General features: G+C 49.8%; 1 protein-coding gene; it reads right to left on the bottom strand.

Annotated features, from left to right (window-relative positions):
* Positions 1-3,804: 3,804 nt before the first annotated feature.
* GSTUM_00004868001 (uncharacterized protein) lies at positions 3,805-5,756 on the bottom strand. XM_002836721.2 has 5 exons: positions 5,330-5,756; positions 5,055-5,245; positions 4,500-4,994; positions 4,287-4,442; positions 3,805-4,233 (listed from the first exon to the last, which is right to left on the bottom strand). Exons 1-5 carry the CDS (start codon positions 5,515-5,517, stop codon positions 4,031-4,033), a joined length of 1,233 nt encoding a protein of 410 aa, XP_002836767.1. The 5' UTR covers positions 5,518-5,756; the 3' UTR covers positions 3,805-4,030.
* Between the last annotated feature and the right edge of the window lie 17,428 nt (positions 5,757-23,184).

The following is a 23,184-nucleotide window of genomic DNA, read 5'->3' as shown; positions in this document are numbered from 1 at the left end:
CTTGGTGTGGTTGCAGGAATGCCCCGCTAACTGTACCGGAATTTCCGAAATTTTTCTCGCTCCGTGTGTGTGTGTGTAAACCTTTTATTCTTCCACTATCTCACCTACTAACTAAAGTAATCGGAGTACGGCATGAGATACAGCCCCCAGCCCAAGGCCCCCCTTAAAGAAATCCCCCTCGCGGGCCACCTGCCACAAAACAATCATTACATCAACGCGCAACAAAAGAAACAACAGCCCAGCGCCCGCACCTACACCCAACCCTACCCCTAGCAACATTAGCCAAGCGTCCACGGCCCCGAGTCGCAGGCGCCACCCGAAGGCGGTTCCCCGGGGAGCTCCCCATTAAGCAACTGTACCCCCAAGCCATTACAGCAAGGGTTATACCGCAATGTCGACAACAAAACCGAACGGTCAGCGGAGTTCGGGACAGATCAGTCGTCGTCATATTCGTCTGGGCCAGATGAGGAAATGTAGATTGCCGAGCCGTCACCGCCAAGCATTTGGCCGCGCCCCGAAGGGTGGGCGGGCCACACCAGTCGAGCCACACCCCAAAAGAGGGGGTGGCGAAGGCCAATTTCTCCGGGTCAAAGCCATCCCCCCCATAGGGGTTCAGGAACACCGGGTTCGCGCGGGGGCCCAGCTCGAAGCTGGGAAAAGACAGTGAGGGGCGCAAGGCCCTAAAGGCCCAAGCAGGCGAGAAGGAGGACCAAGGAGGAACCGTAAACGCATGAGTGTCCGAACGGTCACTCCGAAGAGGGGGGGAGGACGGCCTCCCTATACGACCAACTGTATCCTGGCCGGAAACCAAGGACGCCCGACCGACAAGCAAGAGCAAAAGAACGTGGGGGAAAATAAGGACTACAAGGTCCACTCGGTGCCGTATCAATAGGCAAACAAAGGAAAGCGAGCCAACGGAGCACAAAAATGTGAACCTTCCGAAGGTGGGGAAGTTAAAGACTTGAAGCCATCGTGAGAAGCTCTTCAAGGGCGTTTGATTGGGTGAGCCCCCCGAACACCGCACTGATACACCTAACCCTCAGAGTTGAAAAGAAGGAGACTGTGTGTGTGTGTGTGTGTGTGTGTGTGTGTGTGGTGTGCCTTACTCGGCCCCTTTCCGCCCTTCCCACTTGGAAAAGAAAAAAAAAAAGGAAAAAATGCACACAGCGAGTGAGAAGGTGTGAGCGGGCCCTGATGAAATTTTTAGTTCTTCCTTTTCATTGTGCGAACTCATGGATGACTTCGAAGAAGATGAAAAAGATGAAAAATGGAAAGCGTGTTTGTGCACAACTCTGACTTGTTGAGTCTACCCCCCCCCCCCCCGATAGTGGTAGCGGGAGTACACGAGTAGTTGAAAGAGGAGGGGGGGGGGAAGTATGAAAAAAGGATCATTGGGTGGAATTCTCGTTAGAGGGGCCTTTTTTCCCCTCCCCCCCCTTGCTGGGATGGCACAAAACAGTAATGTACCGTATTCCCGCGGGGGTGTCGGCTGGATAAGTACTATGACACCCCCCCCCCCTCCCCCTGACTATATGCAGCGCCATGTCAAATGGCGATTTGTGTTGTCTGCGAGAAGGTTGATTATATATGTATAAAGCAATGCCTTGAGAGGCCAAAGTGTTACGGGATTTATAAAAGAGGTTGGAGGATATAATTGAGTTTGCTGGATATTATTTTTATGCCCTTTTCGGATGTATGAAAAGATGGAAGGAAGAAAGGGATCATTTGGGGACATTTTAGTCTAATCACGACAACTGGGGGTTTAGTATCGCCGGTTAGTTGGTAGAGTCCAGTCTTGTCCAACTTGTCTCCTATTATGATATGATACATTATATACGGTATCATAACAGAGATGTCATTATTCCTAATTACGAACCCAATCAATCTGATAATCACATATACGAAATGGCATTGAGAGAGAGGAGTGAAAGGGAAAAAGAAAAAGAAAAAAAAAGAATAGAATGTATTCCAAACACGAGAGACTGTAAATTGCTCTTGTATCATATATAGACTATGATTCATGAAAGAAAGAGATAATCAGCCGACGACAACAAACAAAAGATCAATAAAATAATCAGATATACACACACACACCTGAAAGGCAAGTTATTATAATTATTATAGCTCACACCACAGTGAAACAGGAACGTACTGTACCGGCAGATTCTTCTTCTTCTCCTTCTTCTCATATCTCTCTCTTCCTCTCTCTCTCTGCAAAGGTTCTGTCTGATTCCTTGCTACTCACCCACTCTTACGCAAAGTGCTAACTTACTAAAAAATAATAAGTAGTAGTAGATAAAAAAATGGCCAAGTACTGTATTTCACTTTCAAGGTTTCCGTGATGATACCGGAAATGTGCCCTGGTCCGAGGTATGGGTGCTACACACATGTGGATGCACTCACTGTAGTCTACTGTATAATCCCATGATGTTATTCACTCCCGGAAAATACAACTACTTTTAACACATAAACTATTATTATTATTATTATTATTATTATTCATTCCCCCTGATACCCACCCCCATGGTATCATAATCCACCGGAAGCGTTTTTTCTTTCTTTCTTTTCTTTTTGTCAAAAGTAGTCGCCATGGACGGGTGGGTACAGTACTGCGCAGTGCAATACAGTACTCAACAACAAACACGACCACGACCACGACCACGAAAAGAAAAAAAGAAAAAAAGAGAAAAAAAAGAGAAAAAAAAACCGGAAACCCCCATCGCGCTAACCTCCGGGACCCAATATTTATTCAAGTCTTCTAGCTGGTGATTATGCCCCGCACAGGGACATGTTTCCCTTCTCCACCCCGCTTCAAACCACCGGTAAACACCCCCCCCCCAATCCGGCACCATTTCCAAAAAAAAAAAAAAAAAAATCAATCAATCAAATATCCACAGCACATCACTCGATCCTGAAATTCCCCGCCATCTATCCATCAAAACCTTACCTTACCCACCCTCACAACAAAACACGAGTTGGTGTGCTAATAATATAATGTCGGAACAAACCTACACCCCCCCCTCAGCGCGATCGGGCAACAACCGTAACCGGTGAAAGCAGCGAACGTAGCACACCCGGCATCCCGGAAAATCCCCCCCCCCCGCCGCTGCCGCTGCCGCCGCCGCTGTGGGCGCCCTACCGGCACACTTCCCACAACGACAACAACAACTGCTAACAAGTGCGATCAGAGACGGGCATCGAAGCGTACGGAATACAACCCCGGGGGCCGTGAAGGGAGATATACGGAATGCCCGGAATGCGCCCGGACTTGAAGAGCGAATGAGGGGGTTTTTTCATCTTTACTTCCCCCCTCCCCGCTCCGATGAATTTGGAGAAGAAAAGGGGGGGGGATGACGTTGAGGGTCCGGTCTCGTCGAGCGTGCCGGGTTTCATATCATAGTTTCTATGACCTGCTAGGAGGAGGGTTGGGGAGGTTCCCTTTTATATATATGTATATATTTTTAACCAGAGTGTATAGGATAAGTATCTAAGTATGATAGATATTGTAAAGTATCACACTGTATCATGGGGGACCAGTGCGGCGGACGCGGGGGGAGAACCCAGAGATCTGTATGATGTACTCCTCACTTTTTTTACTCCTTGTTTTTGAGAAAATTCCTGGGTCGGTCCTGATTCTATTTTTATTTTTTTTTATTTTTTTTGGCTTCCTTCTCACGGAACTTGTTTATGGTGCAAGAAGGTCTGTGGTCATAAGTGGTCACTCGGCCCTCTATCATCGGAGTCGCGGTAAATGATAGTTTCTGCGATCGATGCATATTCTCTCAGGGGCTGATGATTTCTCTGCCATTTTTCCTTCTTGGTTAGACGCTCAATTCTCTCCCACCGCCCATGCGCAAAGATATTTGCCCAAGGCACTAGGAATACCTTAAATATTTATTTCGTCCATTAGGTCCAAACTTATACCGACAACATATACCCTCACACGAGCGATAACACCACGCCGTAGCATGTCCTTGTACGTCATACAAAAATCGCAGCCTCTCCAAAACCAGAAACCCCAACCCCCCCGCTATTCCCCAGTATGGTCCTTTCCGTTTCCTGTACTGGCCACTCCTTCCGCGGCAGCACTGGCCCCAGAGACAGCCTCGATGTCCACCTTAATCTTCCTCTTTGCGGTGCCAATACCAACAATACCCTTCTCTTGATTGAGTCCCAGCCAGGGCTTATGTGACTCGCCGAGTGAATTTTGGAACGCAAAGTAGGTGACCAGCCCTGAGGACGTTAGGTCCACATTATTTCAAAATTGGGGGGAGAAGGTGGGCTACCAAGAATGATCATTACGAAAGCTGCCGGGTAAAGCTTGCGAATAACATATCCAAAAACCCGAATCCCGATCAGGACACTCCAGAAGCTAGTTGTTAGGATGGAAATATTAAAGAATGCCGCCGAAGCCATGCGTAGAAGGATTGGCACAATGCTGTCTGTTGTTCATTTGTTAGTGTTGCAGTTAGGGCTTGTTGGTCGGCTTGCATGCTTACAGAAAATAAATAAACTTAGAGTGTATCCAACCATATATCCCGCAACCTTACCGTTCCAAGTAGCAGACCGGAAGCTGGCTCTGTCGAAGATTCCAGCTTGTGTACCGTTGATCAGCATGCCCCAGAACGCCAGTTGCCCAATAACTTCAAAAATTGGCTTTTTCGACACAAAGAACTCCTCCAGCACGTTGGAAATCCCGTACATAGTCGCCCCCAGAAGCATGAACAGGTCACCCTTCAGCTCTGTTGGCATTCCTGTGATTGCAACACCGCCCATTGCGTCGCTGGCCAACAGGACACCCATACCCCCACAACAGATAAGGATACCAAGAATCTGCGGTATTCTATAACGAACATGCAGGAAGATGAATGATAGTATTACTACTACTACTATTGCCCAGAAGTTGATCAGTTGGGCGGAGAGTATCGTTGTATAGCGGTATGCGAGCACCACAAAGTAGTTTCCTTCGACGTCCAGGAAGCTGAGGATGAAATCTGATTACCAGTCAATTATACCATCTTTGGAGATTGTGTTGGAGAGGGTTTGGTGTGTACATTTCCAGCCATCCTTCAGGACCACCTGAGCCCACTTCTTGAACCCATATTGGTGCAGGGTATAGCTCGTGTAAACCAAGTTTAGAAGCACATAGGAAAAGAATGATTGGAAAGCTGGGATCGAGGTACCCTGGCCGACCAACAGGAGCGAGAGCGTGCCCGTGGACACAAGACACAACGAGAGAATTTGGCTGTAAGAAGACAACAAGTCAGTTGTCATGACAAACACAGAAAAGCTTTTACTGGGGAGGGGGTGTAAAACAATGAGTAGTTACCCAATCACGAGCACCTCGTAAAACCGGCGAGTCTTCAAGAATGCAAACCTTCCCTCCTTAACTGGTGGAACAAAGGCCTGTTCGGCAGTATCATCGGTGTTCGCTGGTACGGTCCCCCGGTGAGCGTATGGATCTTCGGCTTGTTGACAGACGGTGGGTTCCGGATGGCCTTTGCGTGTCTCCTCCATGTTGGATCTCATATGCTTATCACAGGTTGGTTAATCGATAACAGTTTTTCTCTGAGGCCAGCCGGCGGTGCCCGACTCGAGTTGTTATATACTCGAGCACGGTAAGGGAAAAAAGCGGTTGAGGTGCTATGTGTCCAAATCGACCCTTCCTTCTTAATCAGTACTACTCAAACAACTCAGCTCCCGGCTAGTGGGCAAGAGGATTTCAATTTCCAGGCCCCGGGAGACCTCCGGGCGGGTGTCTCTTGGTGCTGCAACTGTTTTAAACGAAAAGGTAGAAAAGGAGGGGAGGGGCAAGGGGAAAAGGAAAAAGAAAAAAAAAATCTGCGAGACACCAAAATGTGGAGAAGTGACAATTTCTCAAGCCAACCATAAAAGCATGGCGATCTCTTGGGACCCCCAGCATGGCCCATCAATGGAAGCACTCGTCCCAGGCAAGAAGTACCGGAAAATAGGGAAGGTCTACTATGTATTGACGCTCAGATAGGCACATATTTCCTCAGCATATAATACCTCTCCAATCCCTGGGTGGAATAAGAAAAATCCTGCACCACCCCCCCCCCCACCTTTCCTACTTGTCCCTCCCAAGGGTCGCCCGCCGTGCGGATCCACCGCGCACCATTGGCCAGAATGCATAGTATCACACCAAGTCTCACCATAAACTTATAAACACTTACCCATCCTCGGCGATTACTCGAGCAGATTATTTCGACCAGGTTCAATTGTTAGCGGTACCGGTACAATGCTCCTATGAGTTGTGCGAATGTTAGACCGTAGTCCAAAGCATTTTGTAAGCCGGTGCTCGTCATGCCGGGAGCCCGCCATATAGGGAAACATTGTGCAGTAGAGTACGAGTACTATGATAGTAGGAGAATTCAACGGACAAGCCATTTAAATGTCTTGGCAGATGCTAACTTGTGCGGTATACGGTACGTATCGTACTGTACAGTACAAGTATTTCATACCGGTAACTTGATGGGTTACCGTATTCGTTGAACCCCTCCTACTCGAGCACCGGTACTCGAGTACCGTACAGTAGTCGTTGGCCTCGATCACGGCCCACTCTCTACTTTCTTTTTCTTCCTTGGGCTACGGCCCCCTCAAGCTAAAACTCGCCTAACTGGCCACATCCGGCGCCGTCTCTTTTGCTCCGGGGCCGCACAACAGCAAGCCCATCGCATTTCATGGCTCCCGATTGAGCAAGCGAGAATCTAGGAATCGCCTGCAAGCAAAGCATGCCATTCCTCGTGCGTGTAAATGTGTGTGTGTGCGTGTGTGACTATTGGCTTGCGAATTATGTAATGCGGTAACGCAACGACAACCCTTTTCGTCCGACCCATACTCGAGTATAACAGTGATATACCCATCTCCCACCGTGTTCGAAGCTCGAGCTTAGGACAGTATGTACCGGTATCATACCGGTACACACGGAATCTACTATACTAGTGCTATACACTTCAAATCCAATGAAACCTCCAAACCCTCGAAAACCAACACCCAGATCCCCTCCCATCTCCAATGCCGGAATTACCTCTATCATACAACACCGCATTCCTATCACACCCCCGCTAACCCCGCCGCTCTACCGGCAAGAATGTGACAAACATCTTCCCACCACTTTCCAAGAAGGTCTACTCGAGTACGGTACTCGTACAGTAAACGCCACAGCAAGCGCGAATCCAATCGTGCGCCCCCGATTGCTCGAAAGAGAGAGGTGGGGAAGGGTGGGGATGCCAGCAAGAAACCACAAGATGCGAACTCACCGGCACCACCCCATTGGGCTTAGCAAGGTCAGGAGATCAAGAAAATTAGCGAAATAGACGGGGGGGGATGTGTTGGAGCTTCCACCATCTCTCGCTCTCCTATTCCCCTAAAGAGATTAAAGTACGATATCACAAACCCCCACCAGAATTTGCGGGCGATTTTCAAGAAAACGAAAGGGTTGAATGAGGGCTTAGAGCTAAAGAGTCTCAAGTGCTCTTTTTGTGATGGCGCTTGCCACCTTCTCATCGCAACTTTAAAAAAAAATTTCTTGACGATCCGAACAAAGTTGAATAAGAAAAAGGATTACACCCATTGTGCCTTAGGCAAACGCAGCCATTGACCGACCGACCAAATAATATTATCATAGAAAGGAAGAAGAAACATCACCATAGGGTAAAGCTAGGTCTAAAAGACGATTCTAGACCCCAAAAACCAACGGCCCACCAAGAAAACCAACAAAAAGATCCAAAGATCTTCGCCAGTCCAGTCTCAAAACATGGCCCGATGCGTGTCCAGACAGGAGGGAGCCTTGGTTTTTTTTTTTTTTTCAACTTTGCTCAGATTGTCACAGACAGAGCTTTTAAAGTTGCAAACAAGTATGTACAGTACAAGTAACTTACCAGCACTCGAGTATCGGGGGTTAAAGTTTAAAAGCGAAGTGGGGATCACACAGCTGGCGCCGAGATAAAGTTCAGCACGACAACCCACGGGGAACCGGGATCGCATCCTCCCACGCCACAGCCCTGCCATCGATATTATCTTCTAATACTAAAAGTCGCGACCTGCAACCCACGCCACAACACAGCGCCCATCTTCCCCCCTCCCCCTACTTGTACTTGTATCTCCAAGCCTCCAGATACCGCCCTCCTCCCCTACCGCCCACAACCGTAGTACCGGCACTGAGAGCGGGAGCCTTTAGAGCGAAATTGAGCTCCCAACGCCCAAGTAAATACTCGAGTAAAGTATTATCTGAGTAGAAGGCCAGACGCCACCCGACCCTAAGCCCAGCACTTCAAAGTCCAATTGCACAAGGCTTTACCCCACTGGTACCACACACTGCGCCGACATAGCACTCAGAACGGTACCCACGCTCATTCTTCCCAGGTAAAAAATAACACCCATAGAGCACTCGAGATGTAAAAACGCAAGGTGTGAAAAAAAAAAAAAAACCCCCCCTCGGGCGCAGGTTGCCGAGGGCAATTTGGTCCCCGCTTTCGAGGTCGGGATATGATAGGCAGGTTACGATTAGTTTAGAGCTTACAGTGGGGTGTGGTATCTGGGTTTCTGGATAGATGGATGGAGGTGTGGGGGTTCAACGTGAGGGGGTGGAGCCCCCGGGTGGTCGTAAATTCTAGGTATCATACATATCATAATCCAGACCCCACCACCACTCTCTGTACGATGTGATACTCCATGCCACTCACTCACTCAAGTACGAGTACATATATCCCCAGAAAAGCACAATTGCCACAAGGTTATGATCCCGCGAGCTTCTCCCGCCCACCGCAATATCCGGCGAGAACCGGCAAGGGCACTTTTTCTTCACGTCGAAATAAGGGGCGGCTGAAGTGAAACCTATACAATTACGCCAGAGAGAGAGAGAGAGAGAAAGAGAGAACCCTGAAGGGTTTAGTCCCGGCTGCGGGGGGGTTAGGATATGGCGTTTTTATCACGATTTTGAGACAAAAGGAGAATTAAAAAAATTCTTATCCGTATCATGCCGGCATAGAGCCAAATGCTTGCTGCATACCGCATCTACAAGTATTACATCCTCGATCTCTCGATGACCAAAAGTCGTTGAGCGGAGTTTTTTTTTTCTTTCTTTCTTCTTCTCCTTTCGTTATGCCATGCACCCGAGTGCCAAGTGAATCACGTGATATCCTACAGTAATTCCGATTGGTCCACAATGTCTCGAGTTAAATTTAGATGTCTACGATAAAGTAGGAAAGACATTGTTTCAATCACACAAGACTCCCTGACACTGGAAGACGAGTACCGTAGAATGCTAAAAGGAAAAAGCCTTTACCCTCCTAAGCCAAAGGCAGAGAAACGGTAAATTACCCATCAAAATTGTTCCGTTTATCCAAGACATTGTTGGCCAATCGGAAAATAGTATCACGTGATTTACTCAGCACTCCCCTGCATGAGCGCAACAAGTACGAGTACTGTACGGTGCTGTACGAATACGGTAGTGGTTCCTCAGAATTGCATCAGGGTCCTTGCCAATAGCGCGCACCTTTCTCCCACTTTTTCATTCGCCCAAACAGACAGGTACTGTACAGTCGTGTTCGGAAAGTTTTCGTACCCTCGCATGGCAACCGCACAACCACAACCCCCAACCATAAAAATTTCATGATAGTATTGCTAGTAGACAATAAAAAAACATTATTACCATTTTGTATGGCCTCCATTTGCATCCAATACAGCTTGCATTCTCTCAGGCATCCTATCTATCCATCCATCCAACTTCTCTTGGGGAATTAAATCACACTCTTCCTTTGCTGCCTCAAACAATTCAGCTGCACTATGAGGCCTTCTTTCCAGTCTGGAGAATCGCTTGGTAAGGGCTCTTTTGAGTAGTGCCCATGTGCTCTCAATAGGATTGAGATCTGGTGAGTTGGGTGGTCAAGGGAGTTTTTTGTAACCACAGTCTGCTTCCAATTTTCGATTTTCCTCACCACCATGCTAGGAAGCATTGTCTGCAGCAAGGTAGATATTGTCAGAAGGTCTATCCAGACCCTCTATAAAAGGGATAAGGTAAGGCTGGTGGATCTCAGTTGCATATTGGTGAGAGTTTAGGCCAAGTCTGTCTCTTTTACTAGTTCTTTCCTCCTCCCTTCTCTTTCTCACAAGAATTAACTCAGTCTTTCTTTCCTTCATCATTGCAGCATATACTCCAATGCTAGTCCTTCCAGACTTATAGCTAAGCTTTAAGTTTTTTTCTTCCAGCTCTTCACCAGGTCTAACTCTGTATCACAAACGTGACTTGGCATGGAAAATGGTTTTCACATGACTCATGATTATGAGTCATAGGTATGTTATTGTTTCACGCATATGATTTATTATGTTATGTTTCACACATGACTTGATTATGAGTCATGGGACATGTGTCTAGCAAGTATGCCTCGTGAGTATGCCTTGCGGGTATGCCTGGCACATATGATTTATGTTTTGCACATGACCTCGTTATGAGGTCATGGGTTTTGTGCATATAACTCATTCAAGTCATATGACTTGTTTATTGCGTTAAGATTGGTTTATGAGTTTTTGCACATGACCTTGCTATGAGGTCATGAGTTTTGAGTGTGTGACCACTTTGGTCACATGATTAGTTTGTTATGATTTGGTTGCGCACATGTGACCACTTTGGATCACATGACTATGGACGGGAAGAACACTATATAAGGAGGCTAATTGTAACGATCCCTCTCTGAATAGTTAGTTCTTGGCGACGGGGAACGATACATCTCTTCCTCTCTTCTTCTTTCTCTGTCTTACGATAGCTCTAGGCCTCTGCTGTCACGAACGTGGCTTAGTGAGGAAAGGGTTTTCACATAACGCATAGTTATGAGTTACAGGTACGTTATTGTTTCACACATATGACTCATTTTGGTCATATGATTTGTTATGTGTAGGATTTGTGATGCTTTTGCACATGGCTCAAATATGAGTCATGGGATGTACATAGGGCGATTGTGCCTTGCAAGTGTACCTTGCAAGTATGCTTTGCAGGTAAGCTTTACGCATATGATTTATGTTTCGCACATATGACTCGGTCGAGTCATATGATTGGTTTATTGCATTATGATTGGTTTATGAGTTTTTCGCACATGACCTCGCTATGAGGTCATGGGGTTTGAACATGTGACCATGTTGGTCACATGATTAGTTTGTTATGATTTTGCTTCGCACATGTGACCACTTTAGGTCACATGACTATGGGCGGAAGAACACTATATAAGGAGGCCGATGCGGCCGAGGAGGATAGGTTCTTCACACTTTGTTCTAAGTACTTTTCCTACATATTACTTTAACAAATATAAAACACCTTTACGATCTTTATCTTTACTACAACGGTATTGTTACGCCGAGGAAAGTTCTTCACGAAGACGAGTTAGAGAAAGCTTACAATAGGCGTTCCCAATAGAAGACAAAGGTCTTATACTATTGGTAACGTAGGCAGAGGCATAGAGCTATCACAAGACAAAGGAAGAAAGAGACAGAAACGAGAAGTATCATTCTCCGTCGCCAAGAACTAACTATCCAGAGAGGGATCATTACATCTCTCTACGTTACCGATAGTACAAGACCTTTGTCTTCTATCAGGAATGCCTATCGTAAGCTTTCTCTAACTCGTCCTCATGAAGGACTTCCTTGGCGTATCAATAACGGTGCAATAAAGATAAAGATCGTAAAGATATTTTATATTCATTAAAGTAATAAGTAGGAAAAGTACTTACAATTCAATCTAATTTTATTTATACTAGTACCGCCGACACCGGCATACGACCAGTCACCCCCTCGCCCCATAAAAACAAACCATGTAAAATATACTACCGCGGACCATTCCGCCTCGCAGTCTCTCCCTCCAAACATAAATCCAAAAATCACTACCTAAATGGGCTCATGGGCGCTCGCAGCAACTAGTGCTGCCCCGGATTAACGCATCTTCCCACCTCACTTCCCAGCCACCGTCTGATACCTTGCCCCCTATCCACCACCAACACAATCTGTCCCACGTACTCTACAAAGGAAACATACAGTCTATCCCAACATCCCTCCGTCCTTTTATAATGTAGTCCCAGGTCCACGTATCTCTCGGCCAAAACTATTCCACAAAACGAACAACGCTCCTCCTTTAACAACCCTTTTGTCTTAGCCCATCGCAAAACTACTGATGTCCGAGTCGCGAGATCCTGCTCGTCCCATTGCTAGTGCCTAGAATGCCAAAACCAATCGTGACACGTTCGTAGACAGCGGGGTTTTTTCTCAAAGTGTTCGGAGAAGGTGACTCGTTTCTGGGTGGCCGTCGCTGAAATTGCAGTCCCACAGCAAGGGCAGTCGCAGCGTCATTGGTCTGGCAAGAAAAACCACTTCTTCGGCATGGTTACCAGTCCTGGCAGAACGCATCCACTGCCATCGTATTTTTTCTCGCACCGGGTGCAGGTCTTGGGGTCCTCCACCGTCGCCAACCGACCACTTCTTTCCACCATCAGTGTGCTATTGAAGGGGTTACCTGCCACTACCAACTCCCCATCCACCATTTCAACATGCCGGGAAATCCCTAGGACAAACCATCTGTGACCCACCCACCAGGACTTCCACCGCAATATCGCCGAATCCTTATACAAGTCCTCATCAGCAGGGCGTTCTATAACATAGCGGGGGCACTGAGTCCAGTGGTGTCTGTCATCCTTCCCTTCACAGCTGTCATGCCCAACCAAACCAGTCCCGCTGCGAATTCTCAGTAAAACGTAGGAATCCATGCGGGTAAGACCACAAAGATGTCGAGGTGCCCTAGGTTCACGAGCATAATACCCATGTCCTTCCCTGTTGTGCCATGAACTCCACTCCACTTTTCGCAACTCGCGGGCCAATGCCACATGCCCGATTCCAAAGCTAACCCCTTCCCAAAGCAGAGGGCGCAATGGACGATCCACGCAGGCCTTAGTCTTTTGGTCCACCATCTCATTGCCGCCAATACCCATGTGTCCTGGAACCCAGCTGATGTTGACATGGCTAAACTCATTAAGTAGTGGTGCCATAACTTCCCACAGTTCAGCTGAATCTCCTTCCGAAAACATTCCATCTATCAGGGTGAGGGCAGGAACGCAGTCCAGAAATACATGGACCGGGCACCTCTTGGCCATCCCTCGGGCATATTGGAGTGCACAGACAACTGCAAATAGCTCGCATTCCACAATGCTCCATGACGGGAGAACCGAGCACCCGTCAACACAGGTCAGGGCCCCTTTCTCAAATATTACCCATGCCACACTAGTGCCTTCAGAGGACTTGGACCCGTCCGTGTATATGACCACGTCCGAGGTCCCGCAAAGACCCGAGTACAACGAATGGTGGCGTGCAGCCATTACCGCCTTGCCTTTTCCGATCGTAATCGTGGGGCAGCAGGTGAGTTCCTTATCCGAGTTCTGCCAGTGTGCCACCATTCCCTCCTGCTTCCAATCGTGCCGTATCACACCAAACCATGGGTGTCGATCACAGTACCGGTAGTTAATAAATCAGCTGTAGCATCTCCTCTGCAAATACCTCGCTTGGATGATAACAGGCGGTGTTCCGAACTCAGCCAGCAGTATATTGTTTGCTAGCCTCATAGGAGTCCGGAAGACCGAACGAAGGCAGTCGTTGACGTGGACCTGAATCTGTTTCACATACAACCCATGGTCGGTCACAAACTCAAGCCCGTAGTACACGGTCGGAAGGTAGGCTGCCTGCACCAAGCAGTAAGTCTCCCACGCCCCCAGTCTACCAACACTCCCAAACCTCCTCCCCAAGGCCAAAATCCTTCTCCTAACACCCAACCCCCTTTCCAACCAATACTTTACATGAGAAGAAAAATTAAAAAATACATTAAACCTATAACCAAGAACCCGCAAATCCTCAGAAGGCAAAACTATTTCTCCCAACAACTCCATTTCTCCCCACGCCCTGTCCCCAAACCCGATCCACTGAGTCTTGAGGGCACTAAACCCCATCCCCCTAGCTCTTGCTATGCGATCGCAGTCTGCAAAGATTTCTCCCGCATGGTACCGGGCAGCATTGCAAGAATCTGCAGCCACCATGATGACCCCGTCATCAACGTATGAGATCACCAATTGTCGGACCCCAGGGGAGTAACGCATTCGCGGTGTGAATATATCCGCTATGTAGGCCCCGAAGAGGAACGGAGAAAGGGGCGAGCCCTGAGGCACTCCTTTGCTGACATAGTAGGTCTTGAAAACGCATCCATTAAACCGGAAGCGAATTGACTGACAGGAAGTCCACCTCCACACCCACTGGCACAGGTTCATTAGACACCCCCAGGCGATGAGGAAGTCTGACAGGAGGTCAAGATTAATGTTATCGAATCCTCCTTCAACGTCCATGGACAAAATCAGCCGTTTATAACCCTCATTATGCCGTAGGAATTCAAAGACCAGCGCCATGGCATCATGAACCCCCCTCTTCCGGCGAGAACCAAACTGTGTCTCCCCCAGGTCAAGACACGTAGCCAACCTTAACAGGACCACTCGTTCCGCAACCTTTGCAGGGGTCGGGAGGAGGTGTATCATTCTCCACGATTTGACGACAACATATCTGGGTTTGTCAATCTTTGGTATGAGCACTACCTCTGCCCGATGCCAATCTGGAATATCGTGACATAACCCATAGTCAACCAGACGTCTCAGAGTTGTTGTATCCCTTCACTTCCAGAACTGTATGAAAGGATACCCAATATCATCCTCGCCTGGACCCGTGTTCGTAGGGGACCTAGCAAGGGCCACCTCCATTTCCTGAGCACTGTCCATATCAATCATGGAGTCCTTCCAAGGAGCAGGATCGCCAGGGGATAGCAGTTGTGCAATCAGGTCGCTGATGTCTGAATATGTCGTGGCATAGGACCCATCAGGTCGGGCCATAGAGGGAAGTGTTCGCTTGGTTTCCAATTTTCATGCTAGCCGAAAAATGTCCAGGTCCTGACTTTCAGCTATCTTGGTCCTGATGTGTTCGAACCTGGCCCTCAACAGGCAAGCCCGGTAAACACTCCTGACCAGTTTGTAGTCCTCCGTCCCTTCACCTCGCGCTTGGAGTATCGTCGTAGCCGAGCCATGTCTAACCTCATCGTTTCCAACTCCGGTGTCCACCACTCACACCAACCTCTGCCAATGGAGGCCCGCGGGAGTGCATCCACCACACGCCTCACTCCTTCCCATAACTTCTCATCTCCCACTTCTTTAAGGGCATCCAGCTGCTTCCCAACTTTTTCCCAGACTGCTTTCTTCCAAGCCGGCCTCCGGTACATAATGTTGTCAGGGAGGTCCACCTTTAGCTTAAGGGCTTGAGCACTGCGCTCACAGCCAGCAGCATCCATGTATCAATGTCGGACATATGGTGCCCGGTGTAGGCAAAGGTCGATCCTGGAAATATCTCGAAAGGTTGGCACTGTTGGAGGTACCATATTCATATCATGCGTCTGGGCCATGAATCACAGTTTCAGCCACCGTCCTCCTGTATTGTTATGGTCCGTGCTGGGGTCCCAGTCTTGATGTCTAGCATTGAAGTCCCCAAACGCGATGTCAGGTTCTTCAAGCTCATCCAACTACCGTAAAAACTGGTCTTTGGTATAGCCAGGTCAGAAGTAAACTCCAGCGAGTACCTTCTTTGCCCCTTTCTCTCAGTACCCAATCTGAGCACTGCCTTCCCCATGCCTCACCACCTCCAATAGCCCACAGATGTGGGACCGAACAAATACCTCAACACCTGACCCTTTAACAAAAGAAAACAAATCCCATCCATCAACATCCACTGGTACATGTTGTCCCTCTCGATCAACAGGAGGTTCAATAATAAAAAACAAATCAATCAAGGAAAACAAATCAAACGCCAGCACCCGATTCCGACTACTCCTCCCCACGTTTAATGCCAATGTCGTAATAAGCATTAAAACGGGGCCTCAACTGATCCACTCGGGCCACAAGGGCCAGAGGCATATGCGGAGCTGGTATCCGGATCCCGGGCAACCCAACTTGCTTCCTCATCACGGGGTTTGGTGGCGGTACCAGCCTTAGTTTTTAAAATTCCACGTGCTGGAGAGGGGGAATGCCGTTCCGGTTCCTTACCCTTGGCCTTTTCCAACTTACGGCAGGGAGCCTCTTCTTCCTCATCGCTGCTGATTTCGACCAGCTTAGGGGTCGGGGACCTTTCACGGCTGCAGCTTTTCCTTTTTTTATTTCTTTCTGCCCTCCTGCCCTGTTGTTGCGGTTTCTCGACAGGTTCCTTGGCTGGTCTTGTCGGTGCGGTTGCTCCTTGTCCAGCAGGCGAGGGAGGTGGAGTTGGGGATGACGATTTGATACCTGGGTATCGGTCGTATCCTGTGAAGTGGTCCATCCAGTCGCACAACCAGCACTGTCTCCTGGTATGTCCGCAGGCCTGACCCACTCCTGCAGGACAAGCCACCTTGCTGCATATGTGCTCTCGAGAGAAGTGTTCTCCGAAGCAGAATCGGCACCGAGGAGGGCGACTGCATGTCGCTTCGAAGTGGCCAGTTTCCAGGCACCTACCACATACCTTAAGGGGGCAATGCTCTTCAAAAATTCTGACATTGTGGGCTCCTCCTCGCAACCAAATATTTCCCTCTGCCAGCCTTTCCTTGATGGCCTCATTATTCTCCACCACGAAGCAGATGCCGCAACTCGTAGCATTGGCCTGTCTCATGGCGTGTATTGACCCCATAATATCGGACCAGAAAACAGTGACTATACCAGTCTTGGATTGTTCCAATTCAGTGCGAAGGCCATCAAAGGCCACGCTTCCAGTCCACCCTTCCACCCTCCAAATTGATCACCATCCTGTGTCAGCAAGCGGGACACCAGAAACAAAAATCTTCATCTTTTCCAATTTCCTCTGGAATTCGAACTCTGGGAGTGACAGTTCCCTAAGTAGATCGAGCCTTGCCTTGTCCAGCCTGTTGCCCAGCTCTGTCACAGAATGCGCTGCCAAAGTCAGGAAGATGCATCCAATTTCCGGCCGAACATGCCCTGCTCGAATATAAGGAGCATTTCCCCAAATCTTTCCCTGATTGGAAAAGGTCACATTGATCCAATTTCGAATCGCCTCAATATCGACGCCCTCGGGCCGGGCAACCTTCTTCCGTGTAGCGAAGTGCATAGTGATGTGCCTCCCTCTAGCATTCGGGGTTGGCGACGAGCACGGTGGTGGTGGTACCGAATTTAGTGGGTCTGGGGGTCCTATTGGTACCCGTCGGTATTCCTGTCGTCTCTGAGCCGTGCTTACCTTGACGCTGGCCAGGGCTGCTGGCCCGGATTGAGCCATTGTAGTAACAGGCATCTTAGCCTTTGGAGCCGATGCCCGTTTATCAGCCTTCCCCTGAGTCTTGGCCGGGGTCGCCATCTCCCTTTCTTCACCAGATCCTCTGGCAGCCTTTCTTCTCCTTCTTGCAGCACCACTCAGGAGTTTGCCACGTTTCCTTCGTTCTTTCCTTTTTTCTTCCTCCTCCCCCTCTTCCTCTTCCCAGTGAACAGACTTACCTTCACCTCCCCGGGCTACTCGCAAGACTACCCCCCCTTCATTGGAGGAGCTGCCGCTACTGCTGGATTGGTGGGATGAGGCCGCTGATGCAGGCCAAGCGGGACGTACCCATTCCTGTGGGCCAGCGGGGGGCTTGAGCACGTATGCCATTCATTTTACTACCTCTGTAAAAGAGGCTTTAGCAGCAGGAGCCCCTGTAGAGGCTTCCTTTCTCTCAGGGGCAGGGGATGGTGTGGTCGGCTCCAAAGAAACAATGGAGGTGCTGCGAGGTACAGCGGGGGGGGGGCGGCGGCGGGGGGACGACTTTACCAGAAGGGCTTCAATTTCCTCTCCTTGCCTGCCAACAATGTCGGCCAGTGCTTTTACTGCCCGTTCTAAAACATGAACTCGACTCCAGTAGTTTATCCCGTTTCTTGGACAATCATCGTCAAAGGTGGGGCCACTGTTCATCCAAGTTCATACATCCTGTACTGTGTCATCCTCAATCGACCCGGACTCCAAGGAGAGGAGAGGCTGAGTATTGCCAGACCGGATGTCTTCCAGGCCTTCCAACATGGACCCGATTATACTACCTGAGCAAGGTCCAGGAGAGGGGGTCCTACTAGCATCCAGCATCTCACAGACACCTGCCATGATCGAGTCCGCTTGGGCTACCACAGTGTCGGCGTCCTCAAGTTGGGTCTCTGGGAGCTGGACTTCCAGTGGGGTTGAATCACCACTGGGGGTTTCCAAAAGGCCCTCCAGTTGGCTTCCGGGAGGTGACACCCATCGTCCAGTAACTGGCAGAGGTGACGACCCCATAGCTGGTGAAGGGGCATGTACGCTATCACCCAGACCAGTTGCTTCCGAGTTGCACCCATCATCCAGTTCCATAGGGAAGTCCCTGGCCAGCACCTCAGAGGTGGGTAGGACATCCTCAGTCATCAGCGGGGATGGAGAAGGGGGTGTGGCCTCGATCGTCTATGGGAGCACCACAGGTGGAGGGATGGCCAGGCGCCCATGGTGAACGCCTAGGGGTAGGCCAGGAAGAGCAGGAACAATCTGTTTTTTCCGTCCCTCGTCAATGTTGATAGCCCTCAGAAATTGGGGTCTAAGGAGAGGAGCAGCAGATCGCTTAGCGGGAGATGCCGACCATGTCCGGCGGCATGTTCCCGAGGCAGGAGGGTTGTAATCCTCGTCATCAGGGTCGTCCAGTTTGAACTTCGGGGTTTCGTAAAGAGCCCTTTCACCTGAAGACATTCCTACCAGGAAGGAGGGAGTCGAGGAGCCGGTCCCGGCATTGTGGGCCTGGCGGAGAAAGCTGGGCATCTTGCTTTGGACAGCTCTAGCGAGGGGAGGAGTAGCGGACCAAGAGCTGGCCTTAACCGTGGTGGTAGTCGAGTTGTCTTTGGCAGGGGGAACAGAGGACTCAGGGACTACAGCCTGAGAATCTTTAGGAGGAGAAGGTGCGGGGGATGGAGAATATTCCGAGCCATGGTCCGAATTGAACCGAATGAAGAGCCCTGTAGTAGTGTCCTTGTTCAAGCCACACGTGGCTGAACAGCCTCTCCTGATCAGGAAACCTCTCACCAAAACCTCCACTTCTTTTATCATGGCAATGGTCACGTCAGCGACTGTTTGCTGGACCAAATCATCAAATTGCGGGTTAACCGCGTTCTGACACCCGTGGCAGTGGTGAAACTGTAAAAACTTAAAGTTTCCCCTGGGTGCAACATAAGACCGTGTAGTTGTAGGGATGAGGCCACAGTCGGCCTCAGTAGCGGGCACGAGAGACAAGGCTGCACGAGCTGTCTCAAGTGAGGAGGAGGGTTTGGAGTCGAACCGAACAGGGGACGACATCCTCGAAGGGGGGGGAGAATCCATGGAGGAGGAGGCTGTCGAAGACGCCATCCTCACCCAAACTATACTCAGTGATTACCGGGACCAGGCCACGGATATCTCACACTGAAGTATCTTCTAAGCGAGAACAACTACTTCTAACTGACTGCCCGAAATGAAAAACACAAACAAGTAACAGTAGATGAAGTATTTATCGCGAGCAAAATAAGGTAAAGTATTGGTTATGCTCACTTCCGACACGGAGTGCAAGAAGTAGGAAAAGTACTTAGAATTCAATCTAATTTTATTTATACTAGTACCGCCGACACCGGCATACGACCAGTCTCCCCCACACCCCATAAAACAAACTATCTAAAATACACTACCGCGGACCATTCCGCCTCGTAATCGCTCCCCCCAAACAGAAATCCAAAAAATCACTACCTATATGGGCTCACGGGCGCTCGCAGCAACTAGTGCTGCCCTGGATTCACACGTCTTCCCATCTCGCTTCCCAGCCACCGCCTCATACCCTCCCCCCTATCCGCCTCCAACACAATCTGACCCCCGTACTCCACAAATGAAACATACAGTCTATCCCAACACCCTTCTGTTCTTTTATAATGTAGTCCCAAGTCCACGTACCCTTCTGCCAAAACCGTCCCACAAAATAAACAACGCTCCTCCTTTAGCAATCCTTTTGTCTTGGCCCACCACAAAACTACCGACGTCCGAGTTGCGAGGTCCAGCTCGTCCCACCGCTGGTGTCGAGAATGCCAAAACCAGTCGTGACACGTTCGTAAGCAGCGGGGCTTTTTCTCAAAGTGTTCGGAGAAGGTGACCCGTTTCTGGGTGGGCGTCGCCGAAATCGCAGCCCCACAGCAGGGACAGTCGCAGCGTCGTTGGTCGGGCAAGAAAAACCACTTCTTCGGCATGGTAATCAGTCCTGGTAGAACGCATCCACTACCATCATATTTTTTCTCGCACCGGGTACAGGTCCTGGGATTCTCCACTGTCGCCAACCGACCACTTCTTTCCACCATTAGTGTGCCGTCAAAGGGGTTTCCTGCCACTACCAACTCCCCATCCACCATCTCAATATGCCAGGGAATCCCTAGGCCTAACCATCTGTGACTCACCCACCAGGATTTCCACCGCGATATCGCCGAGTCTTTATACAAGTCCTCATCAGCAGGGCGTCCCATAACATAGCGGGGGCACTTAGTCCAGTGGTGTCTGTCATCCTTTCCTTCACATCTGTGATGCCCAACCAAACCAGTCCCGCTGCGAATTCTTAGCAAAACATAGGAGTCCATGCGGCTGAGGCTTCGAAGATGTCGAGGTGCCCTAGGTTCGCGAGCATAATACCCGTGTCCTTCCCTGTCGTGCCACAAACCCCACTCTGCTTTTCGCAATTCTCGGGCCAACGCCGCATGCCCAATTCCAAAGCTAACCCCTTCCCAAAGTAGGGGGCGCAATGGACGACCCACGCATGCCTTAGCCTTCTGGTCCACCGTCTCATTGCCATCAATGCCCATGTGCCCCGGAACCCAGCTGATGTTGACGTGGCTAAACTCATTAAGTAGTGGTGCCATGACTTCCCACAGCTCAGCCGTATCTCCTTCTGAGAACATTCCGTCTACCAGGGCGAGAGCAGGAACGCAGTCCAGAAACACATAGACCGGTCGCCTCTTGGCCATCCCTCGGGCATATCGCAGTGCACAGACAACTGCAAACAGCTCGCACTCGACAATACTCCAAGATGGGGGAACCGAGCACCCGTCTACACAGGTTAGGGCCCCTTTCTCCAATACCGCCCATGCCATACCAGCCCCTTCAGAGGACTTTGACCCGTCCGTGTATATAACCACATCCGAGGTTCTGCAAAGGCCCAAGTACTGCGAACGGTGTCGCGCAGCCATCACCGCCTTGCCTTTTCCAATCGTAATCGTGGGGCGGTGGGTGAGCTCCTTGTCTGAGGTCTGTCGGTGTGCCACCATTCCTTCCTGCTTCCAGTCATGCCGTATCTCACCGAACCACGGGTGTCGATCACAGTACCGGTAGTTAATAAACCGGCTGTAGTATCTCCTCTGCAAATACCTTCCTTGGACAGCAACAGGTGGCGTTCCGAACTCAGCCAGCAGTATATTGTTTGCCAGCCTCATAGGGGTCCGGAAAACCAACCGAAGGCAGTCGTTGACGTGGACCTGAATCTGTTTCACATACGACCCATGGTCGGTTACAAATTCAAGCCCGTAGTATACGGTTGGAAGGTAGGCTGCCTGCACCAAGCGGTAAGTCTCCCATGCCCCAAGCCCCCCAACACTTCCGAACCTTCTTCCCAAAGCCAAAATCCTCCTCCTGACGCCCAATCCCCTTTCCAACCAGTACTTTACATGAGAAGAAAAGTTAAGAAATACATTAAACCTATAGCCAAGGACCCTCAAATCCTCAAAAGGTAAAACCATTTCTCCCAACAATTCCATCCCTCCTCACGCCCTATCCCCAAACCCGATCCACTGGGTCTTGAGAGTACTAAACCCCATCCCCCCATCCCTCGCTATTCTATCACAGTCCGCAAAAGTTTCCCCCACATGGTATCGGGCAGCGTTGCAAGAATCCGCAGCCACCATGATGACCCCGTCATCAACGTATGAGATCACCAAATGTCGAACCCCAGGAGAGTAGCGCATTCGCGGTGTGAATATATCCGCTACGTGGGCCCCGAAGAGAAATGGGGAGAGGGGCGAGCCCTGCGGCACCCCTTTGCTGACATAGTAGGTTTTGGAGATGTATCAATTAAAATGGAAACGAATCGACCGACAGGAAGTCCACCTTCGCACCCACTGGCACAGGTTTGACGGACACCCCCAGGCGACCAGGAAGTCTGACAGAAGGTCAACATCAATGTTATCGAATCCTCCTTCAACGTCCATGGACAAGATCAGCCGTTTATAGCCCTCATTGTGCCGTAGGAACTCAAAGACCACCGCCATGGTATCGTGAACCCCTCTCTTCCGGCGAGAACCAAACTGCGTCTCCCCCAGCTCAAGACACGTAGCTAATCTTAACAGGACTATGCGTTCCGCAACGTTCGCAGGAGTCGGGAGGAGGTGTATCATTCTCCATGACTTGACGACATCGTACCTGGGCTTGTCAATCTTCGGTATGAGCACCACTTCTGCCCTATGCCAATCCAGAATATCGTGACGCAGCCCGTAGTCAACCAGACGTCGCAAAGTTGTTGTATCCCTCCGCCTCCAGAATCGTATGAAAGGATACCCAATATCGTCCTCGCCTGGGCCCGTGTTCGTAGGGGACCTAGCAAGGGCGATCTCCATTTCCTGAGCACTATCCATGTCAATGATGGAGTCCTCCCAGGGGGCAGGACCGCCAGGGGATAGCTGTTGTGCAATCAGGTCGCTGATGTCGGAATGTGTAGTGGCGTGGGACCCATCTGGTCGGGCCATGGAAGGAAGTGTTCACTTGGCTTCTAATTTTCGTGCTAACCGAAAAATGTCCGGGTCCCGACTCTCAGCTATCCTGGTCCTGATATGTTCAAACCTAGCCCTCAACAGGCAAGCCCGGTATACACTCCTGACCAGTTTGTAGTCCTCCGTCCGCTCCGCCTTGCGTTAGGAGTACCGTCTTAGCCGAGCCACATCTAACCTCATCGTTTCCAACTCCGGTGTCCACCACTCGCACCGACCTCTGCCAATGGAGGCCCGCGGGAGTGCGTCCACCACACGCCTCACCCCTTCCCACAACCTCTCATCTTCCACCTCTTTAAGGGCATCCAGCTGCTTTCCAACCTTT

Source organism: Tuber melanosporum (assembly GCF_000151645.1).
Source record: "Tuber melanosporum whole genome shotgun sequence assembly, scaffold_16, strain Mel28".
NCBI lineage: Eukaryota > Fungi > Ascomycota > Pezizomycetes > Pezizales > Tuberaceae > Tuber > Tuber melanosporum.
This window is presented reverse-complemented; position numbering and strand designations above follow the sequence as displayed.